The sequence below is a fragment of the Perca fluviatilis genome, chromosome 14, assembly GCF_010015445.1.
Source record: "Perca fluviatilis chromosome 14, GENO_Pfluv_1.0, whole genome shotgun sequence".
NCBI classification, from domain to species: domain Eukaryota; kingdom Metazoa; phylum Chordata; class Actinopteri; order Perciformes; family Percidae; genus Perca; species Perca fluviatilis.
This window is the reverse complement of record NC_053125.1, coordinates 22,137,707-22,154,927: the sequence shown is the minus strand read 5'-3', so window position 1 is coordinate 22,154,927 and position 17,221 is coordinate 22,137,707. Positions and strand designations below refer to the sequence as shown.

Sequence of the window (17,221 nt, the reverse complement as noted above, 5' to 3'; positions counted from 1 at the left end):
CTCAGGAAATCTCTGACATGTAGACACATGCACAGATAACTCGAATGTACATACATAAAACACACAAACCACACACACATGCACATACATTTCTGATGACTCTGCACATTCTCATATGAGGTTGGAAACTCTCACACACTTGGCTCATCTCTGTCGTTGTGAAAGACTAAACATCTGAACGCCAACAGCTGTTTGACTTTTGAACACTGACAGCAGATTCAGGCTCGAGTTAGCTCATGAAAAATGCAACACTGAGTGTGAAAGCAGATGAGTCAGAGTGCATGAGTCCAGATGTATTAAATTAGTTTCAGATTAGTGCTGGTGTTTGCTGCAGCCAAGCCCGAATCAACACATCATTCACACAACGTGAACATCCAGGAGATCTGCTGTGCATATTTATATCGTTATACATTTCCAGGTAGTTTTTGTGCTAAAATTCCCAACTCCTGCATTTCCAGAAATCAATGCAAGGAAGGCTTATTTGTTTCAAATCCATAGGTGCTGTGAGGACAACATGATCAACAGAGGTGTACAGTATGCGGCATTAAAAGTTCAAGTCCAGGTCATTGTGTGTAAGTTTGAGTAAAAAACAGACGTTTTCCTTGAAATAGTTTAATCACTAAAGATTAGGGGGATATACTGAAATGGGGTCATGTTAATAAAAGAGCAGAAGATCAATCAGAAGTCAATAAATTATTTCAGATGTAAGTAAGTAACAACAAACTCTAAATTCCAATTAATTTTACATAGGACTTTTTTTCAATGTGTTTTATTTCCTTAACTGTACTATTCTTCCTGTTTATAGGGTATGTGAGAATGGTGGTAATATATGATTTATTTTATCAAATCACTGTAAACTTATGTGATTATCTTCTCGCATTATTTACAAATAAAACATTAATCCAGATTAATAACCATGCTGAAAAGACATTTCATTTATACTTTTGAAACTCATTTTTACTTCACTCATTGAATCACTGAGAAAAGAAAAAGAAATTGCAGACGGTGGCAGAGTTGGTGGTATTTTATAGGTGAACCTAATTTAGGAACCAGGCGATCATCAAAATAGCAACAGCTAATGAAGCAAAATGTTTTTAAGTTTGCTGTAATATCTGCTCTGTTACTACTAGAGGGCTGCAGTTTTTTTTTTGGGGGCATTTCCACCTTTTATCACTGGGACAGCTTAGATATGAAAGGGGCGACAGAGGGGGAAGGCATACAGGAAATTGCTGCAGGTCGGATTCAAACCCTGAGCGTCGAAGAATAAACCTCTACATATGGGCGCACACTCTACCAACTGAGCTACCCGGGCGCCCGGGATGGCATATTTGTGTAGGTCAACCTGAAAGTTAGCATCACCCTGGTTCCCCTTAACAAAAAGCCAGTGGGTTTTTTCTATTGAATTTTGGATTATTGCAGAAAATAAACTCTGTGGCCAACATAGGTTTATGATTCTTACACATTTTGTTCAGCATGGTAATCTTTTCAAATGAACAGCCCTTTTAATATTTTTTAAATAGCCAGAAGTGAAAAGTTAACCACAGTCCTTATTTCAGGCATCTAACCAAAAACCCATTAAAAAACCCATTGACATCGAGACAAGGCAACCGGAAGTGCAAAATGCTAATTCATTTCCGGGTATTCCTGCAGCACTCTGAATTGATTCATTTCATATAAAAATTGGAAATCAAATTAAATATAAATACTCTTCTTTTATTCACAAAAGAGACACATGTATTAATCTGCATCTGAAAATAGTCCCCTATAAATCCACTATTTCCACCTATTTGAGTAATGTTTGCTCAATAATGCCCAGCTGTTTTAGGAAATAACTAAGTCTGAAAAAGAAACAATATGTTTGTGACACAATAGTAACAAATGCATTGAATTTTTTCAAATGCTTTATTTCACTTTTCTCCAGCCTTCTACATGTAAGTTATACAGTACAGTAGATAGTACACAGTACAAAGATAATTTGGGTTTAAAAGTGCAATCCTAGTAAAACATTTCTCAAACATGATGAGTGTACAAAATATCAGCAACCACCTGCTCTGTGCATGAAGTAAACTATGCAGGCGAGTTGAAGCGAAATCCACGGTCGCTTATTAATTTGAAGAGATGGATGTGCAAAACAAAACAAAGCTGTGCAGCTCGTTATTATGAATCTGTTGCTAATATTTGTACACTTGGCCAAGATATTTGTTAAATTGGTTAGCCTACACATTTAAGATTGACTGAAGTAGATATCTAAAAGTTCCCACTGAAAAAGTTGAACAAAATCCAGTTAGTGTGATTGATTATTCTAAAACAAACCATAAAAATAACATAAACAAATATATTTAAAAAACAAAATAAAGAAATACATACATAAAATGATGTAAATTGGTACATTTAAAAAAAATTATAATTTGGAAACTGAGAATAAAATAAATTATGAAAAGAAATATGAGAATCATTGCATTACACCAAATCAGTATGCATGCATTACATGTTATGAATAATGTTGCCATCACTAACTTTGACAAGAAGCTCTGCCTTCTTAAAAATAACGCTCTAAAGATAAAACTAGAACAAAAAACACAAGGATGTTGAAATCGAAATTGCATCAATATTTTGTAACGTCTGATGCTTCTGCTTTATCTTATCTCCTCCCTTTTTGTTTCCCCTTTCATGCCCTTTTTCCTACTTTGCTTTATCAATCCTTTTCCTCTTTTGAACACTTTTTGCCTCTGACAGTTGACTGTGATCCAGCAAGTCAGTTAAATTATGTTTAGATGTTTAGGTGGATAACAAGTGCATTTGTATGCCTGTTGGAGATTTCTAAGGCCTGTTGATTAATACGAATGATTCAGATTGATGATGTTCCTGCTGTTAGCAATAGATATAATATAATATATGTCATAATTTATGAGTGACTGTTAAATATGTGTCATATTTAAAGATTTTTGTGTTTAAGATAACCAATTGTTGCTATAACAGAAGCAGGAATTAATAACAAATCAGGACAAACATGCTGTGACGACTTTCTTTTACTGACAGTTTAAACTGGTTTTTGTTACCAGTGCAGTTTCTTTTTTTCGGGTTCTGTTTGTCTAGACGAATTCTACTCAAGACTTAGGCTACTCTTGCTGTTTTCTTGAATCAAGTTTTTATTGTAAGTACTCTTGCTTTTCTTTTCAATCAAGTTTTAGCCAAGTTACAGAGTACCACCGGATGAGCTAGCCTACATGCTACAGGCTAGTCAGATTTAAAGCACACTCAGCTAACGTTAGCTTGACGTTAGCTATGTGAAAAAACTTGATGTTGGTAGAGAATTAAATAATATGTGTATAATGTCGGTTAACAAAGAGTAACCCCACCTGTCTGATGACTTATTGTAATCTAGAAGCTAAATAAGTGGTTGTGTAGTTTTAATACTGTACGACTTCAAAAGTTGTGATGCTAATCGCGATTAGCGTGTTAGCACGCTAGTGACATCTGGGCTTCAATGTCTGATAACAAGGCGTCATACTATCATGAAAACAATGAGCTGTCGCCAGTAGAGCCTTGTTATCAAGTTATGCAGACGTCAGACTTGATTACGGTATATAATTTGTGAAGGTACAGCCACAGTAACTAGCGGGATGAAATGGTACTTTTGATTTCATTTTGAATCACTAAGTCTCAGCTTTGAGCTCCATATCAGTGTGAAACAAGTAGGCTAACGTTACGTTTTAGTTGTTTGCACCATTGTTGATGATCACATCATGAAAAACATCAAGTATGCAAGGCTAAATTACTCCCTTCTTCCATGTTTTGCACTTTCAAAACTCTCCTCCTGCAATATTTTCATTTGAGTGATATTTCAAATTTTAGTCTTTATTTCTTCCCTGACATGCCTTTTCTTGGATGTATCTACTACCTGCAGTGTAAATTCATATAAACATTTAGATATTATCAGCAACGTATTGGCACATATAAATATAAAACGGATTTAAAAATAATAATAAAGCCTGGATAAGTGGATGATCCAAGTAATGAGAACCTTTCATAAGGATTATGGCCGCCACATTCATGTAAACGCACCGGTTGTGTCTCCTGGGCCATCTAGTAGTTCACAGGCTCTGAGGGGGAGCGGTGGGTGGTAGAGCAGTGTCCCGCCCTAAAGAGATGATGAGAAAGTTATAAAGACCGAGAAAAATCTGTGAGACAAGGTTCATTGTTCTCAATAAATTCTATGAACTATCTCCAAGTTAAAAGACAAGTTGGCAGTAAGTGGTTTTTTAGGGGTCTGTTATTTCCTAACAACTTCCATAGAAGTTTCCCAGAAAAAAAGTGAAAAAGTGAAAAGTAACCAAACGTTTCATATGTGTTATACATTGCAATATGTCCTAACTTTGATGGATTGTTTGAGTGATGTAGGCTACTGTATATTTAGTAAAAAAATTTAGATTTGGATATTTTCTGATTAGCTTACCTGTTTGCTATTCATTGTTTCAGTATTTCTAAGCATGTTTCTAATAACGTAGTTTAGTTGTTTTTATGTAAAACTGAAGGGAAGTAAATGTGAGTCAAAAGAATCGATATATCGATATCGATATATCGAATCAATGACTACGTTTACAAGCTGTAAATTTTCGGGTTATGGTCGGGTTAAGGTCACTATTCAGGGTTTCTGAAACATTCGGAATAACCCGTTTACATGCGTGAGCAGAGAGAGTTACTCCTACATGGAATTTGTAATCAATTGGCAATATCCCGACGTAAACGGCGACGCACGGTTAGCGTCTGGACGTATCCTACAGACAACCTTAAGACGCAATAACTTTTCGTTCACCTTCTTATAAATCTCACTATCTCGGTACTTTCTGCCGTCAACAAAAGACATTATATTCATGGTTTTCACCACACTAATGAAGAAATTGGTTTCCTCCTCGCTCCAAAAGTGTGGTGCTGTGTTGCGTCTCGCCATGTTTACCTCTACTTCTTGTTTACTTCCGGTATACTGCGCACAAGTTTTCTGCATTGACATATATATATATAACTATATTATTATAGTATATAATTATTATTATAACTATGTTTTCTGGCACATACAAGAAGTTCCTCTACTCAAAAGACCAAGATTCCTTGCGAATAGAACATGCGCAGAACACAAATCAATGTTCCTTTTGATGGGATATGCCGATACGCGTTTACATGACCAAACTTTCGGGTTAGAAAAGGGGTAACCCAGGTAGCATATTCGGGTTTTTGCCGGTGTTTACATGGCCGTGCGCGACCGGGTTATTGCTAATATTCCGGTTTTGAACGGGTTATTGGCTGCATGTAAACGTAGTCAATGATCCACAATCCAATGCAAAGTGAAAATATCGATACATATCGTCTGTAAGATGCGTCTTTAATTTATATTCCCATTTATTTATTCTTTCTATTCAAAATAATAGTTTGTTTTTCATTTAAATGTCTGGAAGAGCTCCGAAATGGAATTAAATCAAATTTCAGTTGCTTTTTTTTGAATTGCTATTTAAATGTAACTCTGTTAAATGGGCATAGATTTCGTCTCACATCGATCGCAGGCCTCTGGATTGAATCGAATCAAAATCGTATCGTGACGGATATCAGCATCTTATCGTTGTCCAAAGAGTCAATATAATATCGTATCGTGATAAAACTTGTGATTTACAACCCGAATAATAATAAATCATTAATTAAAATAATCATCAACGTGCCGCAGGCTACATTTAGCATGATGTTTGTTGAAAACTGAAAAAGGACATGACTTCCGAAACCTAATTGTTTGGCTACTTAACATACTGACAAGGAATCATATTGCGATGATTAGCTGTGATGCAGCTGTGGTTTTACATTATATACAATGACAGCAACCTAAATGATCAGTTTCTTTACATTGACTCTTCTTACACCAAAAACTTTACCTCCACTTAAGTACAGTTCCCTCAAACCTTTACTTCAGTGGGGTATTTTGTGCTTTTTTTTGCTTGTCAGTTACCTGCAGAGTCCTGTGGAGCATTCGTAGTTGTTCTGGCAGTAAGCTCCAAATGGTTTACTATTCATGATCCTCCACAGCGGGGTCATCCGAGCTGTCCTCCTCAGAGTTTGGCCGCTTGAGTCTGCCTTCCGGTCAGCACTGGACTGGACCTGTGGGACCAACGGACCTGCACACACCTGGTATTACAACACAAACAGACGGACACACAAAGGTACAGAAATATTTATTAGAAAGAAACCAAACAAAGGGAAAACCAGGGACAGTGCATTAATTAAAGTACTGATTGATTTATTACGGTCATTCTTGTACGTAATTCACGTGTGCAGGCCATTCATTTTAAAATGTTTTTAACAGTGTACAGACTAAATTTAGATGCACACGATGTAAGTCAACTTACAGTCAGCAAAGCAGTACAAATCAATATTTGCACTTTTGACCAAATACTCCACGTAGACCTTGATTTAAGATTAATCTGCCAAGGTAAAGACTTACATTTTCATACTCAAATAAAAGCACTTTTTTATCGGTCATCAAACTGTGAACATTAATAGAACATTTATACCTTGATATTTGTACATTGCAATTGTACAATTGTAGTACTAGTACTTTTTTATTTTCTTTATTAATTACCCTAGTTTTTTTTTGGCATGAAACACGATAAAATGATGAAACGCCCTATTTAATTTGCATTTTCTCAGTTAGGGTTAGTGTCTAGATTTTAAAGCACCCTTTCAGCTCTTTGCCTTTTACTTTCATCTGGATCCATTTTTATTAAAATAAATGTACAGTGTAGAACATGTGTTTCTAATATTGCAAACACTCAAAAGAAGACTGAATTCTGGTTCGTGCTAACAAGAGAGAAGAAAATCCATCCTTTGATTTAACACCAGGCACATTTATCCGGAATTCGTGAAGTCAGGACAATGCACTCACCTGCTGAGCCAGCATTAGCAGCACAATGCACAGTGCCACTGCCGCTTTCCTTTGGGTGAAGAAGCCTTTCTCCTGCATCTTTACGCTCTTCACAAAAATCAACGGTTTCCGGTCGTTTGCCAGTAAGACCAAGGCTCTTCAGTCTTGAGTAAAGTTGATCTCGACCAGCTACGTTCCCTGATATCTGACACCTTCTGGAGGACTCAACCAGCTCAGCTTTAATGTAGCTTCTTGAGTCCAAGTAGTGAGTCTGAAGGTTGTGTGGAGCAGGTTCTCGCTAGTCTCTTCAAGTCAGCCTGACTCAGCGAACTCAGCTGTGACACCGGCAAAGAAGGCTGGGCTCTCCTTTATACAGACAGGCCATGATCCCAGGGGAGAGGAAGCCAGAGGGAGGGAGAAAGAGTCACAGTCCATGCTGTGTCGTCTACCCTGCTCTCTCTTGTTATCTATTTTTTTGGCTCGAATGTGACATTATGTAAAAACTTTTTTACATAATGCCATTTTAGTGTTTTAAAGTGGTCATCTAACACACTTTACACGTTGACGTTCAGATAACGTGAGCCCAGGTCGACCAAAACGCCGCATACATGATCGTAACAATAAGTTATCTGCGACAGAGAGACCCAGCTGGGAAAAAAAAGGGTTTAAAGAGGCGAAGAGGTCCCCGCATGTGTGTGTCACTGAACCTGCAGAAAGATAAGGCTTTATCAATCTGCAGAGTGTGTGTGCTGCAGGTTATCTTTGACTACCGATGTCCTTGATCTGACACAATCTTACCATCTCACTCAAACAATGTAGACAGGATTTAAGGTGTGGTTGTGTGGTTTACATAAGCAGTTACACACTACACATGCAACGCCGGCATGTGACTTATATAGGTGTGCTCCATATATCAGAATATGAAGCTAAAGTCCAGTCCTGAGGCCTTGGTCTTGGTTTGGCTCAGTGGAGAACCAATAGGTTGTGGCTTTTCCTAATTATACGTGTGATCTATCGAGCTGCACTCGGCAAGGACAATTTTGAGGTACTTGTATTCTCATTTTATGTTACTATTACTTCTACTCCACTACAATTCAGGGCAAATATTTTACTTTACAGATTTAGATTAATACAAAATATTATTTACAAATAAAATGTGATTTATTATTATAAATTAAACTACCCAACAGTTTAAAGGAACACGCTGACTTATTGGGACTTTAGCTTATTCACCGTATCCCCCAGAGTTAGATAAGTCCATACATACCCTTCTCATCTCTGTGCGTGTCGTAACTCTGTCTGACGCACCCACCGCTAGCCTAGCTTAGCACAGATCCTGGAGGTAACCGGCTCCATCTAGCCTACTGCTCCCAATAAGTGATAAAATAACGTAATGTTCCTATTTACATGTTGTGATTTGTACAGTCACAGCGTGTACAAATAACAAGGTCACATGAGACACAGCCATCTTCTAACCGAATACATACTGGGAACTATAAGCTTGTGGATATAGACTATTTTCAGAAGGCGAAGCACTGCTACTTCTGCTACTTGGGCGGAGTGATTTGCTCGCAACACCTGAGAAGCCCCGTGGTGAGGAGCAGAGAGTTTGCCTGGAGTTCCTCAGAGTTGGAGTAATAATCACTCCGCCCAAGTAGCAGTGCTTCGCCTTCTGAGAATATAGTTCCCAGTTTGTATACGGTTAGAAGATGTCTGTGTCTCATGGGACGTTGTTATTTGTACACGCTGTGACTATACAAATCACAACATGTAAATAGGAAAATGTTGGCGTTATTTTGTCTACTTTAGCAGTAGGCAAGATGGAGCCGGTCCTACCAAGAATCTGTGCTAAGCTAGGCTAGCGGTGTGTGCGTCAGACAGAGTTACAACACGCACAGAGATGAGAAGGGTATGTATGGACTTATCTAACTCTGGGGGATACGCTGAATACGCTAAAGTCCCAATAGCTGCAGCATTAAAGTGGTAAACACATTAATGCATCAATAAATACAGTACAATGAAAATTGAAATATTCTGAAATGGGCCATTCTGCAAAATGAATACTTTAAGCATATTAGGCATATTTTAATGATAATGTTTTTGGACTTCTACTTTTTAATAGACAGTATTTTTAGACTTTTGTATAACTACTTTGACTAAGTTAAGTTAAAGATCTGAGGACTTCTTCCAGTGCTAAAAAACAGTACGTGATTGCGTGCACGTGACTGAATCTCAACAAACTAACCTTTGTTAGTAAGACAAAGGTGAAATTGAGAGTGGCAACATTTTTGCAGGATGTGTCTTAAAAATTTTAAAAACAGAATTGGACTTGGACAGAAACGAATAGAGAAGTAAAAGTACAAAAGAAAAACGAAAAGAAAAAGAATAGATCAAATAAAAACAAGAGGTATATACAAATATGTAAAAGAGTAAAAGTAAAGTAACTGTAAACAAGCAATTAAAAGGTTAGGTGGTAAGTGATAGTGTTAAGGAACGACACAGGAGGAGGGACCCAAAAGCAGACGGCCAACACAAAAAGTAAAAGGTAAATGTTTTAATGCGTGAAATATATACAATAAACGTGCTGGTGGCAAAAAAGGGGAAGTTGTGTCGAGGGAATCCAGTGGTGAGTGGTGGGTGCTATGTGCTCTCCAGAGCGTGCCCCGTGACGTGGTGGGGGTGACCATGTGGTAGGCCTCCTCCAGAGTCCAAACAATTGAGTCCAATCCGTAGAGAGAGAGGGGCAGGTGTGAGGAGCAAGCAGGTAGGCTACCGAGCGAACGAGCAAGGCAGGCTGCAACCTGAGACAAACAGAAAACTAAGTTAGCCACACAAGCAAGAACACAGAAAATACAGGGAACTAGGATTGCCACTATACCACGCTTGTAGACTGTACGATCTGGCGACGAGTGGCTCACAGAGCCAGCCTTAAATACTGCAGGAGGTTGATGAGGGAATGAGCTTCACCTGGAGCCACCTGCCAGCTGAGCCACGCCCACAGCAATCAGCACAGGCTGCCATGATGACATCATGACAGATAGGTTGAAATGACAAGTTAAAGTGACATTCACGACGGTAAAGTGATACTGTATGATATGATTGATAGCAGCGAGAATAGACTATATGTAAACAGCATATACCAGAAATATAATATGATGTTATGAGGCAGCAGAACGTCATAACAATAGATACCAAGAGAGCTGAAGATCTTTCTGTCCATCTGTTATGGCAATGTTACAGCAACAGTAATGTTCCCATAGCCAGTTTTTATCCAAACTGCTGCATTTTTGTTAAAGGGCAATTTAGGTCAGCCTGGAAACGACAAAGAAGTTTTTTATCCAAAGGGCCAGAAGTATGTTTAAACACTCAGCAGAGCAGAGGATCACGAATGGATGTAATGGAAAATTCCTTCGCTGATTCCTGTAAGCTTGTTCATCACAGAAACGTCCTCCAGAGGGACAGGAGACTGACAGGAATCCTGCACTACATAAACCCAGAACATCTGCATCATATATTATCACTGAGCATGACTCATCAGATTGTGCCTGACAGGCTGAGCAGCTGCAGAAGTGAAACTGTAGAGATAGAGAAGGCTTTCAGAGAAGAGGACAAGCAATTAAATGCGTTTTTTTTCCATGATTGTGATGCTGTGCTAATGCAGGACAGATGCACAGTGTTGGACTTCTGCAACTGGTTTAAATAGTTCAAGGGACAAACACTGTGGACAAAACACATTTTCAGTTAAATTGAAAAGATTTTAAGTGAAGCTTAATCTGGAAAATCTAAAACATCTCCTTAAAATTACGTTCCCATTCAACAAAACTGCATTCTCAATTACGTTGGGAGGGACACGTATTTAGTCCCGGATAACAATGGCTCTTGACGTATTCTAACCAGGCCCCCAGGAAGTGCAGCAGGCTTTGATGCCAATTTGACATAGTCGCCAAACAATGCAATTACAACTTACGTGTCTGTCACGTGATGCCATGGGACCAAAAAAACCATGCATAGCCAAAGAGACGTCTGTAAATCAGTGGATACGTTTTTTCGAGCGTCACAATCCCCGTAAAATGATTCGTTTCATTATCAAAATTTGATCAATACGGTACGACCATATTTGGAAAGTCTAGAAGAGCTACCCAATTGAATCATTTAATCCCTATTCAAGTTAGAGGAGCGCTAAACCAGATGTAGCAGGATCGGCCAGTTGAGGTCTCTAGTGTGCCTTCTCTACGGGCCCACACAGCGTGGAAGCAGCAATGATCATCCGGTAGTTTCATTTGAGTAACTTTTTTGGGTTCATGCGTCACTGAGTAACTCTCATAGGAAAAATTTCCAAATCAAAATTTGACGTTGACTTGTTTATGTGACCAACGTGATATCATGACTTCGCGTAAACATACACGCCACTTTCCTAAAGCCAAGTGGTGTGTTATCCGTACGCATTTTGAGCTATAAGCCTGTATGTCTACACTCTATAGAGCGGGCGGCAGTCTGCAACATCACAGCGTTTAATACACGCCACGTGGCACTTTCTAAAGCCACGTGGCGTGTTATCGCGAGGCTACGTGTTATCGCAAGGCTACGGTTGGGTTTAGGAACGTCACGCACGGGTTGGGTTTAGGAAAAGAAGAACTGGTTGGGTTTAGGAAAACAACAAACGTGGAAAGGAAACATCACACTTGGACACTAATGGCGCTTTTCCATTACATGGTACCTGCTCGACTCGCCTCGACTCTACTCGCCTTTTTTGGTTTTCCATTACGAAAAAAAGTACCTGGTACCTGCTAACAGGTACTTTTTTTTAGTACCACCTCAGTCGAGGTTCCAAGCGAGCTGAGGCGAGCCGAAAAGGTGACGTGAAAACCTGCAGGCTGCTGATTGGTCGGAAAGAATCGTCACTGATCACTGCATTGACGGGGGTGTCCTGACCAACTCAGCGTTTTTAAATAGTTTAGCCAGCGGTGTTTTTTTGCTGCCTCCAGCTTTCTCCGTAGCATATGCTATATACAAGTGGCCTGATGTTTATACTTGTGCGCTGGTGTGTGCATGTGTGATGTGTGTGTGTGGGGAGTAGGTGAGCGAGGGAGAAGTGAGAGAGTGACGGCGATTATCTTCGGAGGGAGTAGTGACTCTAGAGTGATATAGTGAGAGAAACAAAGTGTCTCCCTTGTTCTTTCTGACCACGGTGGGAAATCTGGAGCAGTAAAAGTTAACTATGTCTTTGATTTCATGTTGTTTACGGAGACGGAGAACCAGGAAATGAGTCGGGACGGGGGAAATGCACCGCTACCAAGCCACGCCCACGGCAGTCGCTATGATTATGCAGAATTACAGCCACTAGAGCCAGTCCCACAATGAGCTTTCCTTAGTATGTGCCATTTCTGTGTCTGGAGCTATTGAGGAGGAGAGAGGGGGGGCACAAGGTGGAGAGGGGGGTGTGGCCTTGACCAACTGCCACTTTTCTCGTTTGAAAGCCATGATGTCTCTCTCTCATGGGTGGGCCAAATTCTCTGGGCGAGCAAAGCAGAGAAAGGGGAGGTAACCTTGCTCCTTATGACCTCATAAGGAGGAGATTCCAGATCGGCCCATCTGAGCTTTCATTTTCTCAAAGGCAGAGCAGGATACCCAGGGCCATGGGAACTTTAACCTACGTAACGTACTTAAAGGTCCCATGTAGGGCTGGGACGATTCATCGACTACGTAAATGCGTCGACGCGTCACTAAATAAAATAAATAAATAAAACTTGCGTGCAAATTAATTAATGTAATGCAGAACTAATGTAATGCGGAACTACTGTTAGATACGCGGGTTCTAGGGGCACCTAATCTGTAGCCCCACCTTAGCTCTGAAGCTAGCCGAGCTCCTTCGCCTACATGCAGTTTTTTGTCAGGTCGACGGACGGTCCAGTGAGTGAGTCAGAGATAGCAGCACGAAAGGACGAGTATGGCGAGTGGTGGCGACCCACAAGAGTTCCCCGCCAGCCTCTTTAAGATCGCAAGTTTGGCAAAACTTCGAGACTGTATGCTTGCCTGGAGTCTCCCGTGTCACGTCCTCTTGTCTAATGCTGTCTTCGGGTCAGTTCCAGTAGTAGGCTACAGGCGAGAGAGTGGTGGATAAGACGAGGACTGTGTGTCGTCGTTGTTCAGCAGTTGTTGGGTTATAGATACAAATAATTAAAGTTAAATTAAAAGGAAGAAGAGCTTAGCTGTTAAACAAGAGCTTATTCATTATTTTACCTACTGTTAAAAAAAAAGCAAATACAGGCTGCTCTTTTTGCACTTGCTCTGTTTACTTTAAGTTTTTATTTTTGTATTCCTCCTGAAAGTGACTGTATTTTGTGGTTGGATTGATAGCCTACATCTGGCTTCAGGTTGCACTCCAAATTCATTTTACTTGAACAGTGTGGTGTTAAACAATTTTAATAAATAGAGATTTGAACCTTATTGAAAATTGTTTTGTGTAAATTGTTAATAATTGAGCAATGGGAAAATAATCGCTCATTGAAAAATGAATCGTTCGATTAGTCGACTAATCGGAAAAATAATCGCAAGATTAATCGTTTAAAAAATAATTGTTTGGGACAGCCCTAGTCCCATGGCATGAAAATTTCACTTTATGAGGTTTTAGGGGACCACTAAGGTCTATATAAAAGCATCCAAAGAGCACCATGTCATGAGACCTTTGACTTACGTATGTAACTTAAATTACGTAACACACATTCTTATTTTAACCCAAACTATTATCTTTTTCTAAACCTAACCGAGTCAAATTGTTGCCTAAACCATGTGTTTAAAACAGCGACCATTTCACAACGTGCGCTGGTCGCTGGAAAATACGTTTCCCTCTAAACGTAATTGCGAATGCAGTTTCGTTGTATGGGAATGTAATTTTCTAGGAGACAGGGTTGATATGCATAAAAGTGGATTTAAAAAAATAACTACATTTCCTACAACTTTTTCTGTTCCTTATCAGTCACTTCAAAGTTCTTAAAAATGTCTCGATACCATAGATCACACTGAATCAGACCTCATAGTCATAGTGACAGCTAAATGTTTAACTTTGATTACCCTTAATGATAACTGTGGACCAAATGATGGTCAAGATATGGACTTTTACCACACTATTTTCCAGCTCAACTACAGTCGTTCTTTGGACTCTTTATTCGTTGCATCATGGTGAGGACAACTCCAACTAACACTCAAAGATTTCAGACTTTGAATTGGCTTTGCAAGGTTTTGATTTCTAATTTGCTATTTTGTGATAAATGCATACTAAAAGCTAAAATATATACTAAAAAAATGTTTAGCTTTTACTATGTCAATAGATTGCAAGAGCCAATGTCTTTCACATCATGCTTTTTATGAAACTTTGCACCCTGGAGCATTTTCTAAGATTATTATATAAGGTTTATTCACGTAAACTGCAAGTTTCCACACATCTTTTCGTTGCTCCTGCAAATGCAAAATGCAACAACCTGCAGAAGGGGGAGGTTTTGATTGTTGGCACAGACAACCAGTGTTGGCAGGAGTTCAATACCTTGCTAAAAGACCTTTCAGCAGATTTAAGGCTGACTGTGACGGGTTAATTTGTGGCACGGTCATTCCATGACTGTCTGACCATCCAGTGATGTCTAGACTTTAATCATGCACTGAAGTAAAAGGGAATAATTCCCTTGGACAAACAGATTGAAGAATGGTTGCAGACATGACCTCATCTGACCAGTTTTCAGTCCTCATGTACAATGTGCAGGATGATGTTCACAGAAATAAGTTACTCAGAAAAGCCCTATAATTATGGACAGGCCTTGAACTGAAGCCAATAAAATTCCCTGATAGTGGTTTTGGTGACGGCTAGTCTCTGGCAGCGCTTATCTCTTATCACTCTCTAAAAAAAAAGTCATTCACAATTTAGGGGAAACCTAATATATTTTAAAATAAAAGTTTACCAGGAAACAAAGCGACCTGTTGTGTACATAGACAGTATATATAGAATGCTCTGCTCTGGACGGAGACCAGTGAAGGATATTAGAAGCACTTTTCCGGTGAGCGCTGAGCGTTACTGCTGCTTGAAGATGTAGATTTGACGTGAGCAACCTGTCTGAAAGTCTTCTGGTAGCTGTGCCAAGAGAAATCTCAATCATTCCCAATCTTACAGAGACTGAGAGCGTAGGTATGTAAAGAGATAACATAGGAACACTCTAATTATTGCTAACTAACATGCTAATTAACATTAGTAATTAAACTTAAACAGCTAATGTAAGTCGAAACTGCCTGCGAGCTTCTCCTGTACTATAGGATAATTCCTCTAATATGCGACAGTAAGTCGCGTGGTTATGACACAATCGTTAGCCTATTTTTACAAAAACGTCTGCTACGGAACCATAACGTGAGGTACAAGGTAATTTAGCCTTTTATACATTTTCGTGTTTTTTTTTAGAAATAAACAATGGACAAATAGAGTCTTTAAACGCTTCAGATGTAAAGTTATTTGCTGTCAAAGTGACATCAAAATGAATGGCAGTCAATGGGATGCTAACGGGGGGTGATGGCTTGCTAGCATCAAAATGGCGCCGTAGGAGGTACGCTTGCCAGATGCTCGCTTACCCCCTTGGTTGTGTAGGGCACTATCTACTTTCCTAAACAATAACAGATGCATTTACAAATAGTTGTGGATAGGAATATCTTAACAGTCATTTTACGAAGGCTGACATTTCTCTAGAAACACAAATACCACGCAATCTCTTTTGATAAGTACAAATGTTCCTTAAACAAAAAATAATTGATATTTAATCTTTGCTATTTTGTTAGCCGAAGTTTTATAATCAGTTTTAGACAAAATAGCAAAGATTGAAAAGCTGGATTATGCTCATTTTAAATATATATATTACATTTGAATCAAGCCCTGTTGACACCCTGGTGGCACAGTGAAGTTTTTCTGCAATGTCTGCAAAGCTTTGTGAGTTACTAATAGCTAGTTGGTGAACTATGCTCCAGCTGGTGAGCTAACCACTTATCCAGCTGGGAACATGCTAGTGCTATTAAAGAGACATATTCATGCCATCCACTCCTGTCTCAGTTAGCAAACCATGGTTGTTGTTTTTTTGGGGGGCAGACTCTGGTTTTATTAACATGGATGTATTGGTGCAGCTAATAAATTACCATAGCTTCCTCTGTTAATCTTTTTTCCAGTTAGGACGGCATTGCTATTTGTCAATAATGCAAATAAATGTGTCAAAGTTCATCAAATTTGAACTTGATGCTAAAGAGTTGTACGGACATACACAATGGAGATGCGCAGTAAGCGTCCATTCCATTGAAACAAACTGATTCCAGTTGAGTATAATCCGCTGGTGCAACCTTGCCACTTGACCAAGAATGCTCTTGATGTCATGTTTGTTAATGTGTTCATTCACAGTGCCTGCGCTGCCTCACTTGGGTGACTTTCGGTGGTACTGTAAGGGAATATTCATTTTGTAGAACCTAAAATAATACATATTCAAGCAAAGCTAAAAAACAAGGGCAACTGGAAGTGGTGCCCTGAAGAACCGAGTCCAGTTTTCCTATATTTTAAACCTTCCTTGGAAAACTATGACCGGGATGACTGAAAAGAGACTAAATAATACTTCAGCACTTTGCGTCTATGCTGTTTTGGTGTCATATAGAGGTGCACAATATATCGACTCAATATCGTTATTGCAATATCACGTTGCGCAATATTATATCGAAAGTGTCGCAATAAGTGTGCAATATTTTGTCTATTGTGTGTTTGTTTTAGAGCCCGCTTGAAACGCTATAATGATCATCATTTCATTGGCCAGTTACCGTGCCACTTGCACACGTTGGTACACATCAGCGCACGGGTCCACTACGTGACAAACCCTATGGAGCGTACCACGTGTGTGCATATTTCGACAGAGTGACAGTGTAAGTGTAGAAATAGAGACAACAAAACGGAACGAATCAGAGAAACGAAAGAAAAGTTGCGCCCTGTTCTCTTTATTTATTTATTTTATACTGTCCAACCAGTAAAACATGTCCTATTCTGTAGACGTGGTTATTTATTTATTCATGTTGGACCAGTCCAATATGACATATTCAGTTGAAATAAACCTTGTGTTGTAAGAAAACTTGTTTTATTTGTTATGAGTCTATTTTGATGTGTTTTCCCGTAACTTTTGTAATTTGACATATGTTTAAAAATATCGAAATTAATATTGATTAATTTTGTCAATATCGTGCAACCCTAGTGTCACGGCTATCCGTTGTGGCACAGCTTGCTAGTTTCTTCCATTTTACAGCATCAGAGAAGAATAA

At 39.1% G+C, this 17,221-nt stretch overlaps 1 protein-coding gene and 1 long non-coding RNA gene across 2 annotated transcripts; both read right to left on the bottom strand.

Moving 5' to 3' along the window:
- Nucleotides 1-1,883: 1,883 nt before the first annotated feature.
- Nucleotides 1,884-7,259, bottom strand: leap2 (liver-expressed antimicrobial peptide 2). The gene is made up of 3 exons (XM_039821772.1): nt 6,926-7,259; nt 5,993-6,168; nt 1,884-4,141 (listed from the first exon to the last, which is right to left on the bottom strand). Exons 1-3 carry the CDS (start codon nt 7,001-7,003, stop codon nt 4,087-4,089), a joined length of 309 nt encoding a protein of 102 aa, XP_039677706.1. The 5' UTR covers nt 7,004-7,259; the 3' UTR covers nt 1,884-4,086.
- A 2,184-nt stretch (nt 7,260-9,443) lies between these two features.
- On the bottom strand, nt 9,444-9,922 carry LOC120572457. Its single transcript, XR_005641451.1, has 2 exons — nt 9,783-9,922; nt 9,444-9,705 (listed from the first exon to the last, which is right to left on the bottom strand). It is a non-coding gene; the product is annotated as an uncharacterized LOC120572457 (long non-coding RNA).
- Between the last annotated feature and the right edge of the window lie 7,299 nt (nt 9,923-17,221).

What these genes read in the sequence shown, in the direction of transcription:
- leap2 (XM_039821772.1), bottom strand. Translation starts at nt 7,003, where the DNA reads ATGCAGGAGAAAGGCTTCTTCACCCAAAGGAAAGCGGCAGTGGCACTG. An exon ending in TGCTAATGCTGGCTCAGCAG is followed by an intron (nt 6,169 to 6,925) that starts GTGAGTGCATTG and finishes TTGTAATACCAG; the next exon opens with GTGTGTGCAGGTCCGTTGGT. An exon ending in TGCTCCACAGGACTCTGCAG is followed by an intron (nt 4,142 to 5,992) that starts GTAACTGACAAG and finishes TCATCTCTTTAG; the next exon opens with GGCGGGACACTGCTCTACCA.